At 43.0% G+C, this 19,007-nt stretch overlaps 2 protein-coding genes across 3 annotated transcripts in view; both read left to right on the plus strand.

Annotated features, from left to right (window-relative positions):
* Window positions 1-902: 902 nt before the first annotated feature.
* On the plus strand, window positions 903-5,908 carry LOC108878706 (eosinophil peroxidase). The gene is made up of 15 exons (XM_018669652.2): window positions 903-1,003; window positions 1,231-1,297; window positions 1,498-1,585; window positions 1,710-1,885; window positions 1,985-2,117; window positions 2,278-2,407; window positions 2,528-2,734; window positions 2,820-3,180; window positions 3,318-3,478; window positions 3,582-3,840; window positions 3,920-4,090; window positions 4,227-4,464; window positions 4,575-4,774; window positions 4,880-4,912; window positions 5,016-5,908. Exons 2-15 carry the CDS (start codon window positions 1,231-1,233, stop codon window positions 5,444-5,446), a joined length of 2,655 nt encoding a protein of 884 aa, XP_018525168.1. The 5' UTR covers window positions 903-1,003; the 3' UTR covers window positions 5,447-5,908.
* Window positions 5,909-10,017: 4,109 nt separating this feature from the next.
* The window catches only part of ebf2 (EBF transcription factor 2), a 29,308-nt gene continuing 20,318 nt past the window's right edge, over window positions 10,018-19,007 (plus strand). For both annotated transcript variants that reach the window (XM_018668280.2, XM_018668281.2), the window contains exons 1-6: window positions 10,018-10,651; window positions 12,561-12,717; window positions 14,501-14,558; window positions 16,292-16,347; window positions 16,469-16,542; window positions 17,889-17,957. In XM_018668280.2, coding sequence (XP_018523796.1) covers window positions 10,518-10,651; window positions 12,561-12,717; window positions 14,501-14,558; window positions 16,292-16,347; window positions 16,469-16,542; window positions 17,889-17,957 — 548 coding nt within the window. In that variant the 5' untranslated portion in view covers window positions 10,018-10,517. The remainder of the gene's footprint in view (window positions 10,652-12,560; window positions 12,718-14,500; window positions 14,559-16,291; window positions 16,348-16,468; window positions 16,543-17,888; window positions 17,958-19,007) is intronic.

Consider the following 19,007-nt stretch of genomic DNA (forward strand, 5'->3'; position numbering starts at 1 on the left):
ATATGTTTACGCTTACTGTTAAGCGTAAACTGCAGAAGTCAGCTGATTAAAAAAAGTATTTCTCCTTGAATTATAATGACTAACATTAATATTTGTAGAAGCAGGCTACAATATTCATACAGCACTTTTCAAAAGCATTTAAAATGACAATAAATAAACAATAAATACCTGGGAACAAGAACAGCGGACAAATAATAAAACAAGAAAAAACTGCAGTAAAGGTGAAATGAAAAATAAGAGATAGTGAGATGACAGATGATGACTGGATTTAACTTTATATTATGCTAAAACTATATTTATAAATTGCATGTGACTTTGTCGGGATCATTCCTTCAGATGAAGCGATGTCCTGCAGCTTTCATGCACCTGACCGAGAAACTATTATTGTTTTTTTTTTGTTTGTTTGTTTGTTTTTCTTAATGTGGTTTGATTAAAAGAAAATCCAAAAGTGTGCCAATTGGTCGCAAATTAATACATTTATAAATCCAGAATGGTCTAACTTTAACTAACACAAAAAGGTTGTAATTGACAAGCAGACAGAAAAACACACACATTCATAACGAAAAATTAAAGAACAACAAATTGTAACGTAAAAGTATGTCTGTATTTGAGCTCATGTTTTTCTTGGGTTACCCAAAATGCCGTTCAATCAGTTACATTATTCTTGGCAGCTTGTTCCTCAGCCTGTCATTCTTATTTTTTCTTTACACGCTTAAACGAAAAAAGACATCTCCCGATATTGACGTTACAGTGAGTTCGTTTTCTCTGTTGAGCATACTTACGTGAAGTTTATTGACAGGGATGCTTCGGAGGAGGAACTAGGAAGAAGAAAATTAACTCGTTGTCTGAACAAAATTCCTGACAACAAGTGTCAGGTCACGTCAAATGACGCGGCGGCGCCTGTCATTAAAACCAGCGGCGGAGCTGATGTGATGACAGCAGTTGCAGCCTGAAGCTGGATCCTGCAGAACATTAACGATAGCGAGCTTCACCTTTCGGAAAGGTTAGACTTATTTTACACACGCTATTTACTTTTTTTTTTTTTTTTTTTTTTTACACATGGTTCAGTTAATTTCTATAGTCAATTCTATAGTCAGTTATAATGTATTAGATTGGATTTTATATGCTTTTTCATTGTATTTTTCAACAATTTGTTAAGTAAATTCTGAAATGTACGAAATATTTTACCAGTGCGTAAATAAGTGGAGAATATTTGTCTTTTTCGCACAGATGAATCGTTTTCTGTGGCTGCTGGCTGCAGGTCTTTACCTATACTTGCAGTGCCTAGCGAGTGCTGGTGAGTGTTACATCATCTACAGCTACAAACAGCCTTAAAGGCATAAATGTAATCACTGTGTTATTGATCCTGCAACGATTTATTCTCTTAATTTTCTGTTTCTGTTAAGATTCTGTAAGAGTGACACAAGCTGATCATGAAATGCACTGACAGCACTGAAATTAAATTAAACGAAATGTGTTTTATTGTTTTGTTTCTAGAGTCAGGTTTGAGCAGGAGTGTCATTGAAAAAGCTGTAATTGAAGCCAAGGCCACTGTGGACGCAGCATATCAGTACTCTAGGAGAGAGTGAGTGTACACACATGCTCTTCGTCATATTGCATACGAGGAAACAACATATATAATCTGTACAAATGATACTGGAGATATTCTGAACGGAGATAATGATAAATCTGACCTCCACACAACGCAGGAGCATTAACCGGGTGAGGAGGAATGCTGCGAATCCTGCGGACGTCCTGCGCCTGATGAAGCAGCCTATTGGGCAAACCCGTAGTGTTGTACGTGCTGCAGACTACATGGACATCGCGGTCAAACTGGTGAAGAGATCGCTAGGAAATCGTCACAAACGCTCCATCAATGCCACAGGTGTGTAGCATTTACATATTCTGAACTGTCTTTTTTCTTTTTTATAATGCAAGTCGATTACAGCTGAGTTTGCTTCTCTCTGCTTCTTTTTTTAATTAGATCTGATCTCTGATGAGGACCTGCAGGTCGTCGCTGACCTGACAGGCTGCTCTGCCCGGCATCGTGTCCCCTCTTGCACGACAACTCCCAATTTAGACAAGTATCGCACTGCAAGCAGCGTCTGCAACAACAGGTGAGGACCTTTAGTTTTCAAAATGAAAGAAAAAGAAATTAGGCCAACTCCATAAACGATTCTAAGTATGATGTCCCTTTGGGTGTGGCTCGGTACTTTTGCTGCATATTGACTAGCTAACTAACCTAACCGTTAATGGGTTTAATTCTCTTACCTATAGGGAAAACACCCGCTGGGGAGCCTCCAACATAGCTTTCACCCGCTGGCTTCCTGCAGAGTACCAGGATGGTATCTCTCTTCCTAAAGGCTGGAATCCAGAGCACAGAGTTAACAATCAAATACTGCCTTTGGTATGTACTTCAGAATATCATCTTTGCTGACTACAACACAAATGACCATGAAAAAAAGACACTTGTCAGTATGCAGATCCTTTTAATCACTGGGGTTAACTGTCTGCATCCTGTCCACAGGTGAGGGAAGTGTCCAACCGTATCCTGAGCACAGCAAATGCTGATGTGGAAAGTGACCCACTCTACACTCACCTGGTGACAATCTTCGGCCAATGGACTGACCACGACCTGACCTTCACTCCTCACTCTCCTGTGATCCGCTCATTCAGTAATGGAATCGACTGTGACAAGAGCTGTGAACGCACAGAGCCCTGCTTCCCCATTGAGGTCAGTGTCATCTCATTACACAAGAAAAGATGTGAATACACCTACACACGTACTGACTGCTGACTGCTTCTTGTCATCTAAACAGATTCCCAAGAAGGACCCCCGCTTCAGCAAACACCCAGAAGAGTGCATACCCTTCTTCCGCTCAGCAGCAGGTTGCGGTTCAGGAAACACAGGCTACATCTTCGGTGCAAGCAATGTCCGTCAGCAGATGAACTCTCTCACAGCTTTCATTGATGTGGGCCAGGTGTACGGTTCAGATGATACTCAAGCTCGCTTCCTCCGGGACCTCACCACGGATGAGGGCCTTTTAAGAGTCAACAAACTGTACAATGACAGTGGCCGTGAGCTCCTGCCCTTCACCAACATGGGTGCTAACATGTGTGCCACACGAGCCCGCATTACTAATGATGCCGATGCTGAAGAGGTGCCCTGCTTCCTGGCTGGTGAGTGTCAGGAAAAACACTGACTTACAAAGTGCACAGCGAACATTAACTACACATTGTGACTGTCATAGTTACATCTTAGATCAAACGACTTTTAATTGTGATTATTAAAAGCCGCCCTCTGCTTTGTCTCTCAGGTGACGGACGCTCCAATGAGAACATTGGTCTGACCTCTCTACACACACTTTTGTTGAGGGAGCACAACCGTCTGGCACGTGCTCTGGCCAAACTCAATCCTCACTGGGATGGAGAGAGACTCTACCAGGAGGCTCGCAAGATCATGGGTGGATACTTCCAGGTTAGAGAGGGGCTTAGCTGAATGAAGAGCAGAAATCTTGCAGAAATGATTGAGGGAGTGGTATGTTCTCGTCATTTAACTCAGTCTCTTCTTTGTTTTTCAGGTCCTCACCTTCAGAGACTACTTGCTCCACATTGTTGGTCCGGACTTCATTGCCAAGCAGCTGTCCACCTATCCTGGTTATGATGACGAAGTGGACCCCAGCATCTCCAATGTGTTTGCCACAGCTGCATACCGATTTGCTCACCTGATGGTTCAGCCTTTCATGTTTCGTCTCGATGAGAATTACAAGGAGCACCGTGACTACCCCAGCCCCCTGCTGCACAGAGCCTTCTTTGCACCATGGAGAGTCATCTTTGAAGGTATGTGGCTAAGATCCTTAACTTCTCAGTCAATCTTTTAAGAGACAATAAATATTAAATGTTCCCTCATGCTCCTCAGGTGGTCTGGACCCAATCGTGAGGGGGCTGGTGGGTCGCCAAGCCAAGCTGAACACACAGGATCACATGATGACTGAAGAGCTGAGGGACCGTCTTTTCAAGTTCTCTGCTGACTTGGCGCTTGATTTGGCTGCTCTTAACTTGCAGAGAGGAAGAGATCATGGACTCCCTGGTATTCATTTAGCTTATGTGTCCTTTATATCCATTTATTTATATCCAATTAATTTTGTCTAGGCTTTCAAACGCATTACTCAGCATACTCTGAAATTATACATGACAAAATTTTCACTCTGTGCTTCCCTTTTTAGGCTACAACAAATGGCGCAAGTTCTGTGGGCTGTCACAGCCAAAAAATCTGGCAGAGCTGGCAAAGGTTATGAACAACACTGATCTGGCCAAGAAACTTCTGGATCTCTACGGCACGCCCGACAACATCGATGTGTGGCTGGGAGGAGTGGCTGAGCCATTTGTCCGTGGAGGAAGAGTGGGACCCCTGTTTGCCTGCTTGATTGCTACTCAGTTTGAAAAGATCCGCCAGGGAGACCGGTATATATTTTGACACATTGCTAAATATTTTTGACATAGTTGTTAGCTGCACCTTTATGTTGATTTTTACATTCAGAGACTTTAAACGTTACCATACTGTCCAATTTCAGACTTTGGTGGGAGAACGATGGAGTCTTCACCGAGGCTCAGAGGAAGTCCCTGAGGGACACGTCACTTGCTCGCATCATCTGTGACAACACTGGCATCACTGAAGTACCTGAAAGACCCTTCCAGTACAGGCCTCGAGGTTCTGGTTACGCCCAGTGTGAAGACATCCCTGTTTTCGACCTCAGCCCATGGAAAGAGAATGGTGAGTTGATATTCTGAAATGCTCTCTGACACAGATGAGTGAGGATAGCTAGTTCCAATACTAAAGTATTTTGGAAATGCTGATTTTCCTTTTAATTTTCTTTAGGAGGAGACTCAGGCTCATCCACAGGACCAGCAGGTAAATCCACCATTTCATTTCTGTTATTACTGAAATTGATATACTAAATGTGTTACTTTAGAATGGGAAAGTTCTGTTGGTATAATTGCACTTGTTCACACAGGACCCAGAGGGCCACCTGGACCAAGAGGCCCTCCTGGACCCCCCGGGCCTGAAGTGAAGGTTGCATTCTCCGTGCGTCTGGGCAACAACTTCCCCAAAACTGGCGTGCCCATGACCTTCCGTGACGTCATCTACAATGGACAGAACAGCTATAATGTCAAGACAGGGGTTTTCACATGTGAGCAGCCAGGTGTATATGATTTCCAGTTCCACTGTACGGTCTATGAGAATGCTGCCAGTGTGGACCTGCTGCGTAACGGAGAGCTAATTGTGCACTCATACACCACCAAGCACACTGGCCACATCATAGCCAGCGGCAACGCATATGTTAAGCTTAAGAAGGGAGACAAGGTCTGGCTGGTGGCCAACCATGGAGCCAACGGTGTGACCAGTGACAGTTACTTCTCAGGAAATCTGCTGTTCACTGAGTAGAAGACTTCTTGATGCAGCTGCTAACCCACAACATCCTCAAAACAATGCAAATTAATGTTCAGCAAATTTTAAAAAAAGGCAAAATAACACCTTTTTTCGCAGTGAGCCTTGCTGACAGAAAAGCACATAGTTAAAATCCTGTGGTATTTTTTAATGTTTAAAAGCTTTTGAATAACAGAACCATCATTCTGCACTGATGCACTGATGATGTAAAAGAAAGGGAAAGGGTTGAAAACAAGCTTAAAAAACAAGCAAAAATGAGCAAAACCCTAGTTGATATGTGATATTTTATCATTTTCTTTTAATTTAATCCTTTTGTTGTCTTTTAAAATTGTCTTTAGCTCTTTTCTGAAAGGTGCACAGCACAGTAAAATTGTCTGGAAGATGAATGCATTAATGTGTAATTAAGTGTAATACTTTGAGTCACTTTAACTTTGTCATTAATAAATGATTGTTGATTAATTTCTGCTTCTGAGTGAAATTTATTATGACTCACAGTAATACAAAAGCAGACAATGTATTTGTTTTCAGACCCAGCTGTAAATGTCGTTGAGCAGACCAGCAGATGGCGCTGACATACAATTTTTCAAGGACAGAAAAGCAGGCCAGAACATAACCTGTGGGGTTTGGGTGAATCTTAGTCACTGCACTACATACAGGACTTAACAGCTGGTCCTCAAGTTGAATTGTTGATGTGTATTTATAGCCTATACTGGTATCATGTAAAAACTTCATGTCATAAAATGTCATCTTTGCTTCAAACACATGCAGTCTTAATCTTTGTGATAGTTTCAGTTAAAGCAAAGCAATGAATCAAAACAAGCTGTAGTAGCTGTAATATATCGACAGTGTAATTAGTAATAATTTATTTTCTCTCTTTATATTGATTGGAAAGACCTAGCTTTTTAATAGCTGGTGAGTTCTTTTTTCCTCAGCAGGAATGTAAACGTGATTACTGACTCTAAAGCAGAGTTTCTATTACTGTACTAACAAATCATACAGGTATCATTTAGTGATCTTCAGGGAACAAATAATTTGTAGTACTAAGGATTTTCTATTATTACTATTCAATAAAAAATACCAACCTGGAAGCAGGTAAAAAGGGTTTTACCTGCATCTGTATTGCTATAAGCCAGGATATGACTTATTAAATGGGAGTGAACTAATGATATTAATTAATGCCTGGGGCCTGGGTATTGTGCATGCTGCCTCAGTGGCTTGGTTTTAACTGTGACAGAAACAGCCTCAAACAGTATTTTGTGTGTCTTTTAAGTCCACGTTGGTTGGACACTTGTATGTGCATGGCACAATAAATAAAGGGGAAGTAATATAAACTGCACATGTGCTTCTTTATAAGTCAGAACGTCTGCTGTGAAGGTGAAAGCCTGAGCATAATTCAGAGTTTTGAATAATGTGCTGAGCAGATGCTAAAGATGAAATATATTCACCAATTCACCAGAAAACAACCAACCAACAAAAAAAGAAGAAAAAAAAAGAAAAAAAAAAGAGAGACAAGATAAGGTGATATTCAGCAGTAACTTCTGAACCTCTGTGGTAGTTTTACTCCATCAATAACTCTCACGATTCTCTCAAGATTTCTATGGGATATTTTCTGGTCATAGATATTTAAACCTCTCTAGTTGTTGCATTGTATCCTCCTGAAATGGATCATAGCCCACTTTTTTTTAAAGGATCTGACTCGATCCCAACAGACTTCGTTTTTAGATGCGTCCAAATGTTTGTTAAAGTTTAGCAGATGGTGGTTTTTGATATTAAGGAATGAGGCCATAGGTGGTCACTCCGCTTTAATTGCGGATGCCGACACTCCCCTTGGGATCTGCATCATTTGCCTAAATAAGTAAACAGAAAAACCAGCACAATATATGGCGATCGATGGGAGACGTGGTGGGTCGCATTAGCTCTGTTGTTTTCTACACAGTGGAGAGGAGGGACGGGAACCAGCTGCTGCGTCTCCAGCACACACACCCCTCCTTACAACACACACACACACACACACACACACACAAACACACGCCACGCCCCTCCTGACCTCAGTGGACACAGTGCCATCCACAGAGAGTGGCTCCGGGTGTCCCATGGGAGCAGGGGAATGCTGGAGAGGACGAGCGGCACACGATACCCCATTGTTTGGTTTAGCAGTCACTGATTTCCCCCCTCCAGTCCCCCCTCCTCCTCCTCCTTCTCCCTAAAACACACGGGCTGACCGTCTCAGCGGGTTAAATTGATTAGAAAGACGTTTGTGTTTTGACTAATCCCTCCCCACCACCACCACCAACATGTTCGCCCCGGCTCTCCGCTTCACCAAATTTAGAAAAAAGCCACACATTTTAGTCTTGAGGGCTGTGATAATCACGTCCGCGCCTCTCGCACCTGTGGGACTGAAGTGGAGAGACAAGTTGGATCCGCGACATGAAATCGACTGCAAAACACACAGAAATTGGTATGAGAGAAGGATTTTCTGTCAACTTGGTACACGATCTGTTTCTCTGTTAAATTTGCAACTTTCAGCGAGCTGGAGCCTCACATCAGGCTGCAGCCGTAACGACCCATATTAAATTATTAACGTAATATCGATTATAAAGAAGCCACAAAAATTAAAGATTGTGAGATGGGGCAGGGTTTTTTTAAACGACACACTCTCCATTTAAAGGTGAAACAAGTGTGTGTCTGTGGCAAAATTAATTAAAGTTTGTCTGAAATAAATGGAACGGGCCCAAATGTGCACACGCGACTTCCTAATTATACAAAACACTCCCCTCTGATCAGCCTAATGACTGATGTCAACTAAAAACGTGTTTGATGACTCAGATGGTTTCGTTAGTCGTGTTTTCCCGCTCCCCACACATCCCAGACTAAATGTAGTCCAAATCCAGTTTCTAAATGAATCTTTCCTCTTAGTTTGCAGAGGAGCCAATCAGAATCCTTAATTTTCTGCACATATTCATCCAATCTGCGCCAGTTACCAGAGTTTCTCAACAAGGTGCTGAAACCAGTCCTGTGCTGGATGCAGTGTTCATGTGGTCCTTGTCTTAAACGGGACAGTCAAAGAACCAGCGTCTTTTAAAGAGACGCGTTTTAAGTTTCGCAACGAGTGGAGGAATTTTATTAAAGTGTGTCATCATATTTGGATTTTTCATGCGTAAATAGAGCTGTCAATCATGTTAGGGGAAGTGTGTGAGGGACACGGCGACAGGGCGGAGACTCGGCAGCATGGATTCCCCAAGACTGTTCTCATAATTGGGAGAACATCTGACTTTGTCCCGCGCTGGCAGATGGTGGGTTGGGGCGGGATCCAAAGGGTAGGGTTGGGTGGGGTGTGGGGAGATTTACATTCATTGTCCAGACGCACAAACTCCACACAGAGACAATAGTCTCGGTGAGGGGGAAAGGATCCAAGATTGGAAAAAAAAAAACCAACTTTCCTTTTCAAAGCCAGACGAACAGGAGCGGAAATAATTTTTTTTTTAGAAAAAAAAGCATACATCCATTCAGACCCAGAAAATTTTTTGAACAAAAATGGTATTAATATAAAACGCAGACCATATGAATTTACATTATTGACAAAAATATTAAAAAATGTCCTTGGGGTTGTAGCCTACACTTTGTGGGTTATTATAGTTTTTCAAGAATCTTTTAAGATGTTAAATTATCCAAATCAGCAGCTAAAAACTTTTTCATTGTATCCAAAAATTACTACTTTTATATCCACACATCATTTATATTTTTATATATTGATGACTCGCCAAATTACGCTTTTAAAAATCAGTGTTACTTGTAACTGATTTCACGAGCAGTGTGAATTCGTCTGTTGTATTGATTAAGAACTCATCTCGGGCACTGTCAGGCAGCGGTCCAAACGCCAATCAGAGCGCAGCCCCCTGTCCGCTGCTGGCTGGAGATTGATGGACCAACCAGACGGCCATTGTTGCCGCTGACACTGATGCGATGCCTCCTCAGCGGAATCATCGCGTTCAAAGGAGCAGACGGTCGAGCTGCTGAATACGCGCCTGTCGAGAGCGCACTTGTGTTACATTTTGACTCGAATGAATAGACCAAACAGGATTTGCTGTTCAGACTATTCAGGGCAGCGGTAGTCCCGCACACAGGAGAAGTGAAAACATAAAATTAACAAGTGGCTTTTAAAAAACATCCAGAGGTGATCAAATATGAATAAAAACATTTAATGAAGACAATACAAGCTTTTGATAACATTTGAGGTTGAATAATATATGATTGTAAGGGTTTCTCCGTCTAAAAGAAGAACTTTAATTTCAGTTACACCACAGATGTATGTCTTGCTCAGAGAATTGTCAGATGCCTCTATAGCTTCTGCTTTAAAACGTGTAAAGCGTCGTGTTTCCTTTACATTATCACCCTGGTCGAACTCAATGTGTGAAAAGTTTCCTGCAAGAGTCACTGGTTGGATGCTGAATCTGGCAGAAGTCCAAACAACGGATGCACTTTACACCAATGAGAGCATCCATTTCAACAATCGGTCTCCCATATGGCACTAAGGCCCCTCCTCCACGCTCTATCCCGGCAGAGGGTCTCATTCATGCTTCAAGACAGCGGTTCACTGCGAGCTTCCTGGCCCCTCGGATCAACTGTTTTGATCCGGTCCGGCCCTGCGACAAAGGGAGACTTTCTACAAGCAGATATTTTAATGAATATACCGAGAGAGACTCTGCTCTAAACTGTCTGAGGAGTTCAGCCCGACCGAGCAGGTGATCGTTTGCGCTCGAACTGACGCTGGAGATTTGCGCTTGGACAATGCTCGCAATCAGTGGGGGAGTGTATTTATCACCATCTTTTAAGCCTTAAAAGAAAGTCTGCGTGGATTCTTATTCAGACGCCCGTTTGAAACATCAAACAGCACCGGTCATTTATTTCTCAAAGCTCCGCAAGCTCTGATTTCTTGTGGCGCTCTGGAGGAGCGCAGAAACCCTTGGGGTGGACCTTCTGTTGTTTGCCAAAGTGCTTTAAGTATCCAACTCATTTTTTCCCCCTTTAAGTTCAAAAAGTAGCACCACACGATCGGGACAGGGCTTAAATGTTCGGGATCCAGGAGCATCTGATACGTGAAGTGAGCGGATTAAAAGAGAGAAGTCTTGGAGAGGAGATGGATCCAGTCCGGTCATGGGTGCGTAATGTCGGGGTTGTGGATGCGAACGTCGCGGCGCAAAGGTACAGTACAAACCCAGCTCATCTATTGACTCTTCCTTCTCACCAGGTCCTTGCATCATGTGCGCTCAGGCTCGTTAGCAACATGACAGAATTTATTCTCATGATCTACATCACGAGCACAACACGATTTCTAATATATAACATCAGAACAGAAAAGAGCTGCAAACTACTTGTTGCAAAAGATGACACGAGCCCACTTCAAAATGCATCGCCCCTGAACTCATAAAACCTCTTTAAATGAGATGAGAGAACAACACATGACATTACTAATATTTTTTAAATTGATTAAAGCAAAGTTCTGGTTGTCTGCACCAAAGGAAAAGGCCTAAAATGCTAAACGTAAAACTAATAATCAGAACTGGCTGACTTTGACATAAAGTCACACACAAGGAGCATTTGATCAGAGAATTTACTGCTGCAAAAGGTCAACTTACCATTTTAGTTCACGCAAATAAATGTGAGATAATTTCTCAAAACTTGTGAACAAATATATATACTTTCCTAGACCAGTTATTGTGGCTGATGGAGCTGATGGTTTTCAGCTGAAAAACACCTTTATTCTCACAACAAAACACACTTTACATTTACCATTTTTCATCAGTCGAGGTAATTATTCTACTTATCCCAGACTGTTTTCCACATTAAAGTAGATGTTCAGTCATCCTCTACATATTTTTAATTTCTATCCCACACATACATTAGTCTTCTTATGTTCCAAACTAAAGTTTAGAAAACAGTCTAAACAGGGTCTGAAAACGCAGTAGAAAGAAAGTACTCAACAAGTTAATTATTATAATACAAACAGGTTAATTAATACAATACATGTCTTAATGTACATAAAATAAAAATAGCAATTAATAAGTCATACAACAAACGTTATCCATCTCGTATTTAGGTTATTTGATATCAAGTTTTCTGGTGAGCATTAAAATGTAATTTAAAATAGCTCGTTTGTAATAGTTTATATATTTTTAAAAAATGTCGTGGATATTTTTTCCCTCAGGCTTTTTTGTTGTTGAAAGAAACGCTTACGGCAGTCAGAACAAAATCCATAATCTACTCAAGTGTGAGTTATCTGAAAAGATAGAAAATGGGCCATTTTACAGCGAGGTTACATTTTTAGAAAAACACTGTGCAGGCTCTCTGTTGTTCAGACCTGCACATTTTCTCATGTCTCTCTGTGCTGATCTGAGATAAAACTAAATAAAATATAAAACTAGACTAAATCTCTAAATGTAATGATTTAAATTCAACAGTCAGTGGCCTATTGTACATTTTTCAACTAACATGTTCCAACACCAGTCCCAATCAAACAGAGCTGATTCTATTGTCGACTTCAGTTTTAATTGAGTCAAGTTTTGCTTTTTCTGTTTTTCCTTTTTTTTTTTTGCCTTGGTTTATGTGTAATTTCCCATACCATATGATATTCTTCAAGATATTTAAAAAATACTTCAAGTTATAGGAAAAACATTTTTTTTTTTTTATAAATTTGTTCTGTCTTTTCTGTTCTTTTTTATATTTAGCAAATTATTGATATACTGAAGGCCTTAACAATTGGAGAACAAAAAACTTTGTAACTAATGAGAAGTAATATGCTTTTAAGAATTATTTTAGTATGTGAATAACTTCATTTAAAGTGTAAGTAAAACAAACATATTTGATTGCATATTAATTTAGTTTTCATGCTTTAGTGCAAGTTGAGTAAAGTGGATGGTCTTTAGTTCTTGGTCATTTTATTTGGATTACTTTGAGAGATCACCTGAGAAATATTCAATAATATCAACCACCACAGATATATGTTATTAGCTGGTAATTTTGTTTATTTAGCATTGTAAATCACTTTATTTGAGTGTCTTTAGTATGATGTTGCCGAGTGTGGGCTGACTGTTTCTTCCTGTTGTGTTCTCAGTGGAGTTGCTCTGTCAAGGGCTCATTTTGAGAAGCAGCCGCCCTCCAATCTACGCAAGTCCAACTTCTTCCACTTTGTCCTGGCGCTCTATGACAGACACGGCCAACCTGTGGAGGTGGAGAGGACTGCGTTTGTAGACTTTGTTGAGCATGACAAGGTGTGTGAGTGTTTCTGAGTGCCTGCCTGTCTTCGAAATTATTTCAGGATGTCATCAGTTCATTGCAGTCTTCATATTTACAGTTCTTTTGGGGACATTTTTAACACGATAAAGCAGGAGTGGCTAAAAACTGTGACTAATAACAGCAACAGAACGTATCAGTTATATACACTGTATTTCAGCTGTAACCAGGTGCTCAACTTGATCTTCCCCATCCCCAGCAAAGCCAAGCATATCGAACAGCTGACGGCTACATGTTTACACAAGCTTTACCCTCAATGAGCTGATGATGTGGGATTGAAAAAGAATATCTAATGACTAATTAGCAGCCTGCCTCATTAGGAGGACATCACTACTTTTTAAAATGCAAATTATGCTCGCTCCTGTTAAGTTATACAGTGAACTAATCATCAAAGTCTCTTTTTCCTTCATGCCCCCCTCCCGTACTCTAAATACTGCTGTGGGGGCAGCTGGATTCCTCAGGTTGGACAAGACCAAAAATAAGGAGGGGTGCAGTGCGGAGACAGAGTTAGAAAGAGCCTAGAGAGAGGAGGCTGCCTGGAGTGGGAGCCTTATGCCCAGTGTTGATGGATGTTTTTGCCTTGTGGTGAGGGGAGCAAGAATCTCCTAATCTGGCAACAGCTCTCCCCTGTGAGAAAGACAAGAGGACACCGTCCTGTCAACTGAAGTTCAAACATAGTTTTGCAATGAATTTCATGGTGGTATAGGGAGGGAGGGAGGGAAGGCAGGCAGCAGTGCTAATGCCAGGGCTGAAAGCTGTCAGCGTGCCCCCCCCCCCCCCCTTTGTGCCACACAGGCCAGTGCAGAGTAATATGACGGCAGCGGAGGAGTTCATTTTCTGCATGGTTACCCTGGCATCTGTTTTTGCTTTGTAATTATGCAGAGGTAGAGCGATGGCATGGCGAAATAAACGTTCCTCTGTGTATATTTGCAAAACTTATGAAGCCAGGCACTCGCCTATCTCCTGATGTGTCTCAATCTCACCTCTGATATTGAGTTCTGAGCTCAGTTACTTTCCAACTTATCTTCATGCATCTTAATTCCCCCCACTTCTTCTTCCCTCCTCAGAACTGTCTCCCTTCCCCAGTTTCCTCTCTTCTCCCCCAACCTCCTCATTCTCTCTCCTCCTCTCTCTTGCTCTCGTCTCTGTGATGCCAGCCTCCTGGGTTATTGGACCAGAGAGCATTCCTTTGAGACCACTTAGAAAGACCAGTAGAGGTAGAGGAAGAGAAAGAAAGAAGGGGGAACGAGAGACAGAGAAGGGGGGAGAGAAGGAAGAAGTGAGAGGCTAGTGGAGAGCCTGGGGGAAGGAGGGATAGCGGAAAGGAAGTTTTTCTGTCAAGGTCGACTGCTGCTCAGTCTCACATACAGTACTTTCCAACCCACTGGAACACACTTTGCACACGCACACACATGCACATATAATCATGCCTGTGCTACCTTGTTGCAGGGAGGACTGCTGCATTTGATCTCAAGGTTTTAGGAGTTTGAATCAGACATGATAGTTCAACCTCTACAAAGAACATCCGACTCAAGGTTAAGCACTCAGCTTATGAGCACAACGTGGGGTCCCATATGGGCTTTGAGCCTACAACCCTCTGATCTCGAATGCTGCTGCCAGGGTAGGGCGAGCTGCAGGATTAGAAGAGGCTCGCTGTGCTTAACACTGCATGGGGATGCCCAGCTGTACTTATCTGTGCCCCAGATGTGCTTAACTGCATGCCCTGCATTTGTCTGTCTTTCCTCTCTTTCCAAGGAGCAGACGGGAGAAAAGACTAACAACGGCACTCACTACAAGCTGCAGCTCCTCTACAGCAACGGTGAGTAGAGTCAAACACAAGTTCTCAGGTCGCAAGTTGATTCTTTGCTCTCTCAGGTGTCTAATTTGATCGTTTAGACACAATGCTGAGCCCTGCATTTAACAAGAGATGAAAGAGGTTGCCGGTGACACCCGCACGCCAACATGACACACACCTTTCCACTTAAGTAATCTCCCTCCGCATCCTTCTCTGCCTTACTTCGCTTTCTCCCCTTCTGAGTTCATAAATATCCTTCCTCTTGTCGCCTAATCACTGGGTTTGTATCAATTTGGCGCTCGGCTCTGTGAGGAGCCTCTTCTGGGCCCATGTATGTGGAAATAAGGTACATGTTGCCACCCCACTACCCAACTCCCCCCTCTCAGCCCCCAACTCCTCCACCCCCATCCCCTCCCATGGCGCTTCCACATCAGATCGGGGGGATACACAGAGAAATTTGGTTCCCATGAGCCTCTGCTGCCCCTACTCTGCCATCGCAGTGGCACCCATGGGAGAGAAGATAAAAGACATGTTCTAGAGCAATCCCCTCGTACACCCTCCATGCTCACACACACACACACACATGCATGTACATACAAGCACACCAAAAGCACTTCCTCTACATCCCCTCCTCTCATCCCCTTCCCCCAAGCGATATCAAAGGCATCTCAATCGAGACTTTGATGAGAGGAACACATTTTAAAAGCAATACGCTGCAAAGTCTCTATAAAAATTCCTCGGGTAATGCGCTCTTCTCTCAAGAAGCAATTCATTACATGTCGTTTCCCTCTTTAGCGTGATTTACAGAGGAGGTTTTCGAAAGCATCCAGAGGTTCAGGTGTGACTAGAAATCTCACTCAGAGGGGCGACCCGATAGCTCAGTGGTTAGGGCACATGAGTGTAACATGAGTGTAAATGCCCTCAGCTGTGAGTCCCCGGTTTGAATCCCAGCTGAGTGGACCATTTCCAGCACGTAATTCCCCCACTCCCTTTCCCCACATTTCCTGTCTGTCCTCACTGTCGTTACACAGAGGCACGAAACAGTGATAAGAGGACATTTGCTCTTCAGGTAAACCCCTCAACAAGCTGTTCAGTTGATATTTTAACCTGTTGGTGTATAACTAATCTCCCATCAGTCAACTAAACCTGGAAATAAATCAGAAGTTAACAGAGAAATAACCACAAAAAGAACAGAGGGACAAATCGTGAGAATCTGGTTGTAAATTCTGGCCTCAAAGCAGAACATGACTAATAATCATCAAACATCAAATAACTCTCAATCCCCTCAGAAACCATCAGAGAGAAAATATGAACTGCATGCCAATCTTATTCCTCCATGTTGGCTGGACAAAGTTCAATGCTTTCTCTGAGAGCTTGTCCAGAGTTTGAGGGAAAAAAAGAAGATTTATATCATAAATCTTTCCATTTTATTTTGAGAATCCTGAGCGCAATGTACTTTTTTTTTTATCAACCAGTAAGAGTGGGTTAGCAAGTTTAAGTACAGTTTCAGTTGCTTCATTAATAGTTACACTTTAATTTACTATTGTTTGGTGATGTGAAGGTCATCTGCACAATAAAATGTCTATTTCTAGCTTGATCTCACATCTCCTCCCAGTTTCTGTTTAACTAATGAACTGAGGGCAAAAGATCATACATCCATTTTCTTTGGAAAATGTATTTCACAACAATAAAACTTTTCTCATGCCTAAAATAAAGTGATAGAAGTGTAGAACAAATTCTGTGTTTTCTTTTTGCAGGCGTTCGTACAGAGCAAGATCTTTACGCACGACTCATTGACTCCGTCACTAAACAGGTTGGTAAACTCTCTTTAAATCTTCTCGTAGGGGATTCCACCTCCAGCTACATAAACAGGCGTTTAATTGAGTCATCATGAAACTGAATCTGTCCCACTGCTCCATATTTCCTCCTCTCAGCCCATATCCTATGAGGGACAAAACAAGAATCCAGAAATGTGCCGAGTTCTGCTCACACACGAGGTTATGTGCAGGTGAGTGTTGCACACACACACGCATTCACTGAAACCTTCACCCACAGGGACGAAATCCAAATATCCATTATGCTCCTTCGCTCTGCCTTGTCTCAGTCAGCTTGAAATGTGGTTTTGGGGTTTTGGGACGACGCTTGGGGCTCCACATTTTTGAAAAACTAGACGGTGGTTGAACCGTAAGTCGAGCCTGTCTGTCATCATCCTTGTTACAGTGGTAACCCCCCGCTGCTTTCTGCTGTAACGCAGCGTGTTCCTGGCCAGCTCCCGTTTCTTCCCGGAGCTCCTTTTCTTTCTGACCTGGAGTTTTGCAGCCAGACCTCAGCTGACAGCAGCAGACACACTTTAGGGGAATAATCCGCCTTTCCCTCGTCAAAACTGCAACACCTCTGTTTAGTCAAGACAGCATGTTTGAACTTTGTCAACAAGTTCTTTTAATAGCAGAGCAAATTTAAGAAGTCTAATCATGGCTTGGGCACAAAAGGGTTTTTTGTTATTTTTTTGGCAAGTAAAGAAAATAGGTGAACACAGGGTTATGGACGGAGAAGAAGCTGAAGAGAGCGCTCTGGAAGTGGGGCAGTGACCCAGGATTCGAGGGCAGCAAGGGGGAAGGATAGGGGGCTGGGACGAGGGGAAAGGGGCTTAGACGGAGTGGGCTTTGCCATTGTGTAGCCAGCAGATGCCCGAATGTGACTCACAGCTGGCTAATAACAGAGCCGAAGAGGCAGAGGGCAAGCGTCACAGCTGGGGAGTGAGGCCGTCTGACAGGGGGGCGGAGGGGGGCAGGGCAGGGCCAAGCTGGGACACGAGAGGGGTGAGGCGAGGTGTAGGGGTGGCAGATGGTTAGGGGTGGGGGCACTTTTGTTATGCAGCGAAGGGGACTTTGGGAGGGGGGGTGGGTGGGGGGGGACTGGGTGGCCAGCAGGCTCCTCGGACAGGACTGCTGACGAATGGTAGGATGTTGTGGGATGGTGTGTGTGTGTGTGTGTGTGTGTGTGTGTGTGTGTGTGTGTGTGCAATGAGGCTGTGTGGGGGTTGAGTTTGATTTTGAAATCAATGTGACAGATTGCCTGGCTGGCTTTTCACTTTTGAATGGTCTCTCACTGTTTGTAGGGTGTGTTGTTGTACCTTTTCTTCCTCTTTTATTCTTTTGTCTATTCTTCCCCTCCCCTCTCATGCCTCCTTTGTGTGCTCCTGGATCTTGGCTGACTGCAGGGCTGAGTAGTCTGGGCCTGAGGATGTGGATGGGGCCAGACAGATGATGGCTCCACTTGTTTAATTTGTGTTTTTTTTTCCCCCCTGCAACACTGACTTTTTCCTCTTTTCTGTCTCTTTAACTGCCCACTCAGCCGCTGTTGTGAGAAGAAAAGTTGTGGCAACCGAAACGAGACGCCCTCTGACCCAGTCATCATTGACAGGTAATAAGATCAAACCACGTCCCACACAGTGTCCACCACCTCAAACAAGCACCTCTTCATACTGAGTGTTCAGGTTGCCCTTTCCTTGTGTGTATGCACCTACACACTTACGCACAGTGCCAGAGAGAGATCGTGGTTTGATGTGAAGGTTCAGCTGCTCCATTTACAGCCAATGACAATAGAGACCATAGTGAGAAAAGTAGCTACTTTGTAGATAAGAAGCCCTGGAATCTCCATGTGTTTCTACAGTTGTATTATTGTTTGTGTAAATATTAATTTGTGCATGGAGGCATCACATATAAATATTAACATTTGCAACACAATGTTTGTGCAAGTAGGCAGCAACATACAGTACAGAGTATGTGAGTCCATGTCTGTCTCCCATGTGTTCCTCTCACTCTTCAGATTTCTGTTTATCTGTTGATCTATCTTCAACCTTCTGGGATCTGTTTCAATTTGGTCTCTCATTATGTTTAACAGCCGACATTGCACCTGAAACCTGCCTGAGGCATAGATTTTCTTTTTATCAGAAGCATGTGGATCTACCATACCACCAGACAGGCTCACATATGTAGTAAATGTTCACCCTGACAGCCAGTTATCAGGCTCAAAGGTAGATGACCACCGCCGTAATCAGCGTGTGTGAGGGCCTTCACGTCCGAGGGATTTCGGAGGTCTCGCACTGCCTGCCTGGCATTAACCGGGATGATGAATGCTCATAAGTGGACCGCATGTGAAATACTTTGGCTGTGATGTCATAGACGCAACCTTCATCACCTCTCCCTCCTCTCCTCTCTCCTTCCTTCTCTCCTTCCCCTACAATTGTCTGCCGAGAAAACACTCGCTTCATATACGTCAAGGACCCTTTTCTTTCTCCTCCTCAGTTCAAGCTGGCTGGCTGTTGACAGTGTGTCTCAAAGGATCTCAGCTGAAGATAGTTTTCATATAACGGAAAAATCGGGCTGTTGTCTTTTGAATTTTCCCAGAATACCTTGGAGCAGCTGCTTTTCTCATTTACTGTAGCACATTACTCTCCCAATAACCCCCTCC

Source organism: Lates calcarifer, linkage group LG13 (assembly GCF_001640805.2).
Source record: "Lates calcarifer isolate ASB-BC8 linkage group LG13, TLL_Latcal_v3, whole genome shotgun sequence".
Lineage (NCBI taxonomy): Eukaryota > Metazoa > Chordata > Actinopteri > Centropomidae > Lates > Lates calcarifer.

Excerpts from the sequence above, each read along its gene's own strand:
- LOC108878706 (XM_018669652.2), top strand. The coding sequence starts at position 1,231 with ATGAATCGTTTTCTGTGGCTGCTGGCTGCAGGTCTTTACCTATACTTG. Across the intron at positions 2,408-2,527 it reads ACAATCAAATACTGCCTTTG|GTGAGGGAAGTGTCCAACCG; the intron begins GTATGTACTTCA and ends TCCTGTCCACAG. Across the intron at positions 4,465-4,574 it reads AAGATCCGCCAGGGAGACCG|ACTTTGGTGGGAGAACGATG; the intron begins GTATATATTTTG and ends GTCCAATTTCAG.